Source organism: Synchiropus splendidus, chromosome 3 (genome assembly GCF_027744825.2).
Source record: "Synchiropus splendidus isolate RoL2022-P1 chromosome 3, RoL_Sspl_1.0, whole genome shotgun sequence".
NCBI classification, from domain to species: domain Eukaryota; kingdom Metazoa; phylum Chordata; class Actinopteri; order Syngnathiformes; family Callionymidae; genus Synchiropus; species Synchiropus splendidus.
Genome location: NC_071336.1, coordinates 8431560 through 8441884, shown reverse-complemented (window position 1 = coordinate 8441884; position 10325 = coordinate 8431560). Strand labels below are relative to the sequence as shown.

Sequence of the window (10325 nt, the reverse complement as noted above, 5' to 3'; positions counted from 1 at the left end):
GATTAAACACAGCGTGTCGAGGCCCTGTGCAAAACCAGAATAACTGGCCCCAATCAGTACGTTTTCTTGATGAAACAATAATGTAAGATTTCAATTATTAGAGTTTTAAGACACGACATATGACTAAATGAACCGACCATGCCGCTGTATAATCTACGGTGCTCTCTCTATCTATATGGTTCGGTATCCAGACAGGAATCGAACGTATAGCTCAAAGAGAAATACGTAAATGAATTAACTCATGAGAGACGTACGAGACAAGAATATATGCAAACCCAAGTATTATCAAGGGCAGACGATAAACCTTGTTTGTTTTGTTCAGATAAAATATAAAACGCTACAGCCACGTTGAAAGGAGTGGGGCAGTAGTGGAATAAAACACACATATTTGTTACTGTCTTGAATGTCACAAAAATAGAAAGCCATTCTCAACATGTGTGAATCTGAAATTACTTTAATTCTATTGGGTTTTTAAAATAACTGTCCATAAATGTATGTGTATGGGAGTTTAAGTCAGATGCATCAGGCATTGGTGGTAATAGTCCCTGATAAATGGTTACGCCCCTGAGATGATGTTGAAAAAAAAACAAAAAACAAAACATTAAAATATAACTAAAACCTCCACTATAAAAAAACGATGTTAACAATTCTTTGTGGTCATAATAGTTGATGGTCAAACAATAGTTTGGACACTTTTCATGCTTCATGACCGATGTTAAAAACTGGCCTTTCATCTCTATCAATAAACACTTACTACAAAGACATCCTGATACATCAAAGGACAACCACCTGAACTGGAAGGATTGCAGTAACATTGACGAATCGTTGGGCAAACCTGTTCTATTACACCTGCCATAGGACAAACTTGTGAAAAAGAACCCTTTGATCATTTTCAGAATTCTAAACTTCCAAACCTGTGACATCAAAAACCAAAGGTAAATTGGTTGCCTAGAAATATAGCTCACGTTAACAGGTTTTAACTATTTTGGCCGCGATGTTGTAGGGAATATATAATCTAAAACTCAGCATTGTTTATTTCCATTCGTGTGAATGTAAGTAAATATAAAATAAAAATAAGAAAAATGAATGTTTCAATACATATAGAAAGGGCCTCGGATTTATTGTCGGACAAAGGATCGCGGTCCATTTTAATTTCATGAAACTGGATCGGCTGCTTCTCGTTCTGGACGTTATGCTACTGTCAGCGAGCGACTTCCGCCTCGGTTTTGAACACGATTTTGGGAAGACAGTGGTATTGAGATTAGCGGATTAGCGCTCTCGTCGCCTGCTGCCACTGCGCTCGCCCCACCAGGGTGGGTGTCGACGCTGCTACTGTCTCTTTAAATTTACCCAGGAGCCCCTTAAGGAGCCCCAGGGGCCCCTAGTCCGGCTCCCCACCCTGAAGACAAGCGAGAGCCTTAAAATACATGACCGGAGGCCCGTACCCGGGTGCTCTTCTTCGGTTCTGGAAGCGACTGCGGCGGTTCGTCATCGGAACCACGAGAGTGTGATTTTTTTTTTTTTTATGAAAAGTTAACTTGGGCTCCTGGTTAGTGACGTGAACCTAGCCGAGCCGGACATGCTGTCAGAGAACATGATCCGCTCCACAGCTGCCAAACACTGACGGTAGGGAGACGAGGAGCCGCCGGGGCACCGGGAGCCGCCAGAGTCCGGCGGCAGCGAGACTGGCAGCGGCGGCAGCAGGCCGGTGATGGAAGAGACGGACATCGAGCCAGTGGACCTCCGGCGTGCCGAGCACACTGAGCTGCTCTCATTCATGATAGGCGGGGAGGAGGAACCCACGCAGGAGGAGAGTGACCACGCAGGTAAAGATGTTGCTGGTGTGGATGTGGCTGTCACGGCCATTAATCCGCGTCAGGGACAATACACTGAGCAGCATGACCCCCCCCCCCCCAGTCTGGGGCTCCTGTAAACAAAGGCCGGCGCTCAGACGCCCCCTACAGGACGCTCCCAGACACCGCAGCTATTATGGGATTAAATCATAGCGAAAATACAGGACATGTCACTGTCGGTGTTCGGACAAAAGCTTGTGTGAGGCGGTGAATGTTGTCATGGTCGCCGGTTCAATGGATGAAACAAATTTTCAACTAAGAGCTGCGCAATTTCACTTTCTAATCACGAGGAAACATCTACGAGCCATATTATTCACGTTTAACCCCAATCGTACGTTCACTATGAACGATCCTTTCAATAAGACCTTAAACGCTGGAGCCATACTGTCAGTATTTTTGGTTAAAGTTCTCCGATAACGCACACTTCCTGATCTCGAGCCAATTGTGCTAATCCGTCTTCTGATTGGTCAGATCACTGGGGGGTAGTTCACTTCTCTCCATAGGGCTCATGTTTTGAAGGAGTCACGTCCAAATGACAAAAGCGACACGCGTCTTTGTCGCGCATTTCATTCGCCTCTACTGGATTATAGAAGCGTTTCAATTCGGCAGTGTGTGTGATCTGAGTAGACGTTGATGCAGTTGATGCTGTCCACAGCACCTTCACGCAATGTTGGTTTTGGACTTAAAGTAGTAAGGATTGGTGTTTAATGGGTCATGTAGGGGACTCAACCGTTACTCTGCAAAATTAGGTTTGTCTGGATATATGTGATTTGAATGCCATAAAACTGTTGGTCGTGGAGCAGGTTCCTTTTTCATGTTCAGCTAGATGAATATATGACGGAGTACATGAAAATATATCTTGTTACTAGTCCATCCCACATTTTACCCATCAAGCAACCTGAACGTGTTAAACACCAAAAGTAGATGAGGAATAAAGTTCACACACGATACTCGGTTCTTGAAAGATTTAGTGTTTTGCATTGAAGAGATGAAAATGTACTTGACTTCAGGCTGCTAATCGCATGTTTGTCTCTTCTTCCTCTAGAAGAGGAGGGTCTTGCCAATGGTCATGGTGAGGACGGGTCTGAAGGGCCCAGGATCACTCCGCGACCTACTAGCTACTGGAGCATCACCGAGGGTCCAGACCAGCCTCTGCTCCTCTCCCCAGCTCCTGGACCCTCTAGACTGAAATCCAGGGTACACCGCGCTTCTCGCCCAGGCCTCAGTCGGATTCCGGGCCGAGACCACCGTCGCTACTACCATGAGTACTGGCGCAGCGAGTACCTAATGGACTTTGACCCGCAGAGACATGGGATGATCTGCATGGTGTGTGGAAGCTCCCTAGCCACGCTGAAGCTCAGCACCATCAAGAGACACATCAGACAGAAGCACCCCGACTCCCTGCTGTGGAGTCCAGCGGACAAGGAGGTGATCCGCTCTGGCTGGGAGAGCCACCTGAGCCTGGGGGGTGCTCAGAGGCAGTACGGGTCTCCTGACGCTGCTCCCACGTCACCAGAAAGGCAGGATGAATTCCTGGAGGCTGGTCAACACTCAGCTGGTGAGTGTAATGCTCGTTCCACAGTCTGCCACTTGGTGGCACTGTGGGCTTATATGTGTGTGGTGCTGTGGGAGGGTGAGCAATGATGTAATTCCCATGACGTCACAGATAACTTGAGGGAAATCAAACTATTATTAATTTTTGATGTGCGAGCAGCTGGAAAAGAACAAAACAATCGAGAGTGTTTCAAAGACAGAAGCATCAGTAACAGGGTTATTGTGGCCCATGCTGGTTATTGGGAGTAAGACTTGTGTTCCACTAATACAGAGATGTTGCTCAAATAGCTAAAAAACAGAAAGCTAATCATGTAACGCATCAAGTCTTACCATTGTAACCTTTGTAATTTAAGGCTTACAAAGGGGCCCTCTCCACATCCAAAAGCATTGCCATTTAAATGCGATGTTTTGTCGTCTTACTATCAGGGTTTTGTTGTCTCTGTCACTGCCAGATTTGGAAAGTGCTGGATTGGTTTGCTGTGGTAAACCTTGGTTCATGGACTGTTGCCTGGTCTAGTTGTCATAATCAAACCTTTTGTTGCATGGTGATATCTGCTCTCTCACAATCCTGTTGGTTATTCATTTGCAAAGTTTCCTCTTAAACCTAGCATACATTACCAGACCGTTCATTGTCTGTGTGCATTTATAACTTTTGGACCTTCTTTTTCCTCAGACATCCTGGATGCCGCGCATCAAGAGGACCAGCCCCAACAACGTTTGAGCGCCTCCCCTCATTCGGAGGCCAGTGACGCGCCCCAGCCTCCAGCGGAGCCGCAGGACCTCTCCACACCTACAGCCAAAACACTGGAGCGATACTTAAACGACTCGCTGCATGCCTGGTTCCGGCAGGAGTTCCTGATGGAGTATGAGGTAGAGGCCAGCAGGCTGCTGTGTATGGTCTGTGGAGACCAGCTGCCCTCACTTCATCTGGACCACATAAAGAGCCACGTGTTGGACAACCACCCGGACTCTCTGGTGTACAGCTCGGAGGAGAAGCATTGTGTCCTGCAGGCCTGGGCGCAGACACACGGTGAGACAGCAGTTTTTCCTTTTGTCATGGCATACAAGACATGAAGAAGAATGTCTGTCACAAACTTAGCAAATAACAGTACAGTCTGAGACCATGTCTCTGATCTTCTCTGCTATACCTCTGGTGCATAGCAAATGTGCTTATTGAGTGTGACAAATTAAACCCAGTCAACTTGTGAATAATTGAAGCTAACAGCCACTGAAGTAACTGACAAATTCGTCAATGCTTTTGCTGCACTGTACATCCAACATTTAAGAAATTACTGGGATGACTATCTAAAATATATCTATTTAAAAAAAATCTGTTTTATTAACCTCCAAATTTAGCATCAGTTCATCCCGAGTAAACAAATAAGCCAGTTACTCCTCAACGGCATCCCACTGACAAGTGATGCTCACATGCCTGTAATGACACCTGGCCTTGTAACGGCTGAAGCGTCTGAGAGAACGGTGGATGGAAACATGGCGCTGCTCCCACACCGATTACTGATCAGTCACAAGTAAACAGGAGGATTAGTTGATGGTCATGTGGCCACAGGTGTCCCTCACCTTTTAATCTTACCTGGTTCTCAGGGAGCTCTGACCTCAGGCTTCCTGCCTGCAGAACACCAATGTGCTTCCTTTCCTTCCTCCCTCCTATTATTCATGTGTCTTTTTTGTTGATCGTCTTATTACCATTATAGCAACATTTTATTGATTTGTATAAATCGCAGAAATCATTCACAATCTTTGCGTTATTTGTGATGACGCGCTCTGTTTATGTTTGCTACAAGCGCTACCTTAGCTTTAGCTAAATGAAGCTGTGCACAACTTGCGGAGCGGAGTTGTGCATGGGAACAGCGTCATTTTTAAGGGCCCCCATCTGATCCTTCACTTGGTTGGAGCCCACCACTCTGCGCCTGTCTAAGGATGCCAAAGGTCTTAGTCAATCATTTTCTTTTGCACCTGAGATAACTTATCATTCAGCAACCTTTTTCTGCTGAATCATGATTGTCAAGATGGAGTAGAGCAAAAATCTGAATCATCTGTTGATGTCAAGGCACAATTGAAAAAAAACCTTACTGTATGAAAAAAAACCAAACGGGTTGATTCTCCTGTTCCTTCCTTGGGTAATATTCCTGTTAATATTCCTTCCACAGAAGATACGGCAAACTCGGTCAAATCGGATCCTGACGCCAAAGACAGCAGTGTGGAGATCTTTTCTCAGGAGGTCGAAGCTCTCCACACCAACACTGACTCGTACCCCACGACTGAGGACACTTTCACTCAGGACACGTGTCTGATCGGGGAGGACGGAGGAGTCGGAGCCCCCCCTTTAGCGCCGGTATCCTTCCGACAACCCAGGAGGAGGCGTCTGCGGGGTGGGAACCCTTGGAGACTCCGCCTGGACTACATGGTGGCGTACGGACCGCCGAGCCGCGGGACCTTCTGTATGGTTTGTTCTCAGGTGCTGCCACAGACCAAAGTCAGCAGTTTCCGCAGACACATCCAAGAGTGCCACCCCGACACCACCACGCTGAGCCGACAGGAGAGGGAAGCCATGGCTGCGGCCTGGACCAAAGACTATTCCACTGAGGACACATCGCTGAATCAGGAAGGTAGGAAATCGGTGGTGACACTCACCTCAGAGAACAAAATCAGGTTTTGGAGTAATGGACGTCTGGAAGGACTGTAAATGCATGTGTCGTCATATTAAAAGCCGCGACTTGGTGAGTGGACTACAAAAATGGCTGACCATTCTGGTTTGAACTTATCAAAAATCACAGAAGCTGTTTGTTGAAAACAGAAAAACAACACTGACTCTTGTTTCATCTCAGTTAGACATCAGATGCCGCTTTTCAAATTGTGACCTTGAACTCACACGATGTTTCACTCCCTCCAGACTGAGGTGCTGGTTTGAGGAGCACTGTGTTGCTGTTGAGGTCTTCCTAACTCTCCCTCTGTTCAAATGTTTTTCCTCTTTCTTGTGGCGAGCATCTCATACTGTCTTGTTGTGTACTTAACTGGACTGTCAACAATTCTTCATTTATTCAATTGGTTTTGATACATTTTCTTAGAGGGGTGATGTGAGAGGTCAAAGGTGCTTAAAAGGCTGGATCTATTTGTGGATGGTGCTCAAATATGGTCAGTGAAAATGCATTTTTTAAGGTCAAAGCATGAGAAAGATGCTGATACTTCTAACCTTGTGAAACCACTGCTGCCAGAGTAGTCTCAGTCTAATGGAAACCATCTACAGTAGGTAACATGATACTATCAGCACGAGCCGACATATTTGTCTCTGCATTTTTATGTACTAGTCCCCAGTGATGGCGGTCAAACAAACCAGCTGAGCATCTTTGAGCATGAAAGATAAAACTCCTAACTGATGTGACATTCCTCAGTCTACCACCTGCGTCTGTGGATACAACAGCTGCTTGACTGCTAGACCAGTAATGTCAAGGTGGAGGTGTTTAGGAAGAGCATGTTTGGAAGTCAAGCTGATGTCCTTTCACTGTCTTGCTGTGAACAGAAATCAGTGCAGCAGCTGTCCTAAATTCCACGGGAGACACGAATGAGGACGACTCCTCCGAGAGCGCAGCGGTGAAGAGGGAGGAGGGGGCTGGCGGAGGGAGGGGCCGACCCCGGGACACGCCCTCCCGCCACAGCCACTATCCCGGGAAGGACCAGCGCAGGAACTATCAGGTGCGCTGGCGGATGGAGTACCTGATGGAGTACGACAGCCAGAGACACGGCCTCCTCTGCATGGTGTGCGGAGCGGCGCTGGTCACTCTGAAGGTCAGCACCATCAAGAGGCACATCCAGCAGGTGCACCCGCACTCGCTAAGCTACAGCGACGAGCTCAAGCAGCAGGTCATCAACACAGCACCACAGTTCTTCCACAACAAAGGGCTGAGCGAGATGCAGCCTGCTGCAGCGAACGATGGCACTTAGAGATCCTCCCGCCGGCCGTCTGAGCACACGATCAGAAACAGCCGCCCGCGGTGCGCCAAAATGTCTTTCCAAATCTGAAGTCCAAATGTGATGAGCCATTTCTAGGCTTTGGATTTTCAAATCTGGAATATCTGAACGATTGATATTATCGTGGGCAAAGGTGATAAAACATTCAGCCAAAGTGCAGATGAATCAGCAATTCCAATTCATGAACCGCTGGCGATAACATGAGTCAGCAGGTTTCTTAGCTAAACCGTGTCATAGTTCATGACTGCTCATTACTGGGGCATAAGTCAGTGCTGAGGGTTAAGGAAGCCATTTTTTCATTTGAGTTCAATATTTGTAGCATTTTTTTTTTATTTCCTCGGCTGGGATTACTGATGTTAACAGCCTGGTTAGTGTCAATCCAAGGTAACATGCGCTGTGCGACCACATATCCGAACTATTAAGTCTGAAGTTGTTTCAGAACAGATGACAAAAATACATTTTCATCATTGTCTTTCCTAAAGCTTGAGTGAATACAGACTGTTGTCACCAAGTTCATCATATTCATATTTATTGTTTATTTGACTTCACATTGCTGTTGTCACAGTGGTGGGTAGTTCCAGCACTAAAAATAGTCCAGTAGCACTTGCATGATGATAAAAACAACTGGTGTGAGGATTTGAAAGAAGATCATTCAACAACACTTTATATGTGTATAATTCAGCCTGAGAACCAGATTGAATGATATCCTTTCTTTCTACGTATAAAATGACAAGGTGCTCAGCCAATCGTTCATATGTCGCAACGTAATGGTCTGATTTTAAATCAGATTTAAAGACCAAACAAAGTTTCATGCTCGCTCTCGTCTCGTCGTTTGAGGGCAGATGTCGTGTGGTGTAAAGGTGCAAAGCGCAGCAGTTTGGGTCCTGCTTCTGATCGGTGCTCTGGTCCAGCGCTCTCAGGAAGGTGAATCTCAGAGGTCTTCAGTGACAATCCTGCACTTTGCCACAAGTTTCCCAGCCGGGAGACATTTAGACTTTAAAATGCTGAAGACAATGAAAGAGGGGCGAGTGACAGCAAACCGCCAACGACTTTTCAATTTTCTTGTTTACATTTTTACGACAAGCTCTTACTCATCCTCTCCCACAACGAAGACTGTCCTCCATCTTCACTCACCCAGGAGACGTACCGCACAAAGACCTGTAAATATGTGATGGACTTCAACAATTACTCCGTTTTGCAAGCACTTTGATGAATTCTGGTTTCTACAATTTGTGTTTGTAATGAACTTTTCTACTTGGCAGAGGAACTCATCAGACGTTCAAGTTAACTTCTGCTGTGTCATGAAAAAAGATGCCGATTTTACCGCTCACTCAGAAGATGTAACTCAGGGATTCAGTTTTCATCGGAAGGCAAAATGTCTATAACGTGGGAGGAAATTGGAAGGTGCTGCATCCTTGTTAGATTTGGCTGTAAGAAATGATCTTGAGTTGTGATTTTGAGAGTGAAGTTGTGATTCTGGGGAAAGAAGAAAACTCTGAACCAAAAATGATGTGAGAAGTATATATTTAAAGCTAAAAGAGAACATTAAATGTTGTTATATTTAGTCAAGTTGTAGAGTTACAAAAATGTGTCTGAACTTCTCTTATTTATTTTCTTGTTTCTCAGCAGCTCAAACGCAAAATTACTGAAGTCAGGAGTTTTATTTTTAAATTCAAATGATGGCAATATATTTTTTATTCATCCAGGTGAATAAACAGAGAATGTGTGACAAAGAACCACAGTCTCACTCTTATTTTTGTCCTAAAATGACTAAATAAAATAAAGCTTAGGAAAGTCTTCCCTCAAAATCACAACACTTATTCTCCAGCCTCGTGTTTAGATCCCACCCTAAATGTTTGGTTGTATAAGGTTTCCCTAATATATATTATATTTAATTGTCACTTGTTCAAAGAAATGCTGTCTTGTTTTGTGTTTTATTTCCCCACTCATTGGTCCTCAAAACTAAGAAGTGGCAGGAGTGAAAATGTGAGCATCATCCACCGGTGGGCTCCAGGAGTCCTGAGCACTTATTTAAAATGAAGGACAGCGATGATGAGAAGTGTGTTTGTTTGTTGAGTGTTTGTTGATCTCCTTCCCACTGGTCACGTCAGACGTGTCGCATCTTCTCCTTCATGACCTTTGAATAAATACTCAACGCAACCAATCGTCTCGTCTGACTTCTTTTACGGTTCATTTAAAACTTGTGTTGAAGTTGAAAGCGACTATTCCACCCACACATTTTGGTCGGGGTTTGGTCACTGAGACAGCAGTAGATCAGACAGACTGTGGCGGATCACTGAGGCCTTCCCAGACCTAGTCTCTTCTGCGTCGGTCCCGGGGCTTCCCCCCATTGATGATCATCAATAAATGTTATTTCTTTTTTTCCCCTCAATGACTATATATTTTTGCCTACTTTTTTTGAATTGTGCTTAGATCGCAATGTGTGTGCCAGTATAACAATATTCAATAAAAAATAACCCAATATTCTAATAATAATGAATGGTTTTGTCACCTCATTGTTTTCTTTAACAAGGTCTTCGCAGTATCAATCATTGAATTTGTTGTCACTTCCAATATCAAACCTAAACGCCATCTAGTTCTACTATTTACACAAGCAGTAATTCACAACCTGCAGCATCTTGGACATTGTATGAGGCGGAACAGGAAACATTAAAGCCACTCACATTCCAGTGATTCATAATGAATAACTTGTTTTTTTCCTCAGCTGTCGTCCTCTGACGTCACATCCACAGTGACTTCTAAACATGCGTGTTTGTGTCAGTGGATCTGTGTTCGTGTGTGACCTAAAAAAAAAAACTGTAGACAGTGATCCTCCCACTACCCAAATACGACGGCCACTCAAGTTCAAACCCATTTATTTTGGATATTTCATCCGGCTATATTTCTATAATCCCGTCAGAGAGGTTTGTT

At 44.9% G+C, this 10325-nt stretch overlaps 1 protein-coding gene across 7 annotated transcripts; it reads left to right on the top strand.

Moving 5' to 3' along the window:
- The first annotated feature begins 541 nt into the window (after positions 1 to 541).
- Positions 542 to 9733, top strand: zfta (zinc finger translocation associated). 7 transcript variants are annotated; one of them, XM_053860489.1, is made up of 6 exons: positions 542 to 935; positions 1611 to 1826; positions 2899 to 3411; positions 4081 to 4437; positions 5576 to 6034; positions 6946 to 9732. In XM_053860489.1, exons 2-6 carry the CDS (start codon positions 1712 to 1714, stop codon positions 7365 to 7367), a joined length of 1866 nt encoding a protein of 621 aa, XP_053716464.1. In that variant the 5' UTR covers positions 542 to 935; positions 1611 to 1711; the 3' UTR covers positions 7368 to 9732. The 7 variants fall into 7 exon arrangements, with proteins under 7 accessions (XP_053716464.1, XP_053716468.1, XP_053716469.1 ...); XM_053860493.1 differs by lacking the exon at positions 542 to 935 and having other exon boundaries at positions 949 to 1826; positions 2899 to 2925; positions 3022 to 3411; positions 6946 to 9733; XM_053860494.1 differs by lacking the exon at positions 542 to 935 and having other exon boundaries at positions 949 to 1826; positions 2899 to 3050; positions 3159 to 3411.
- Positions 9734 to 10325: the final 592 nt, after the last annotated feature.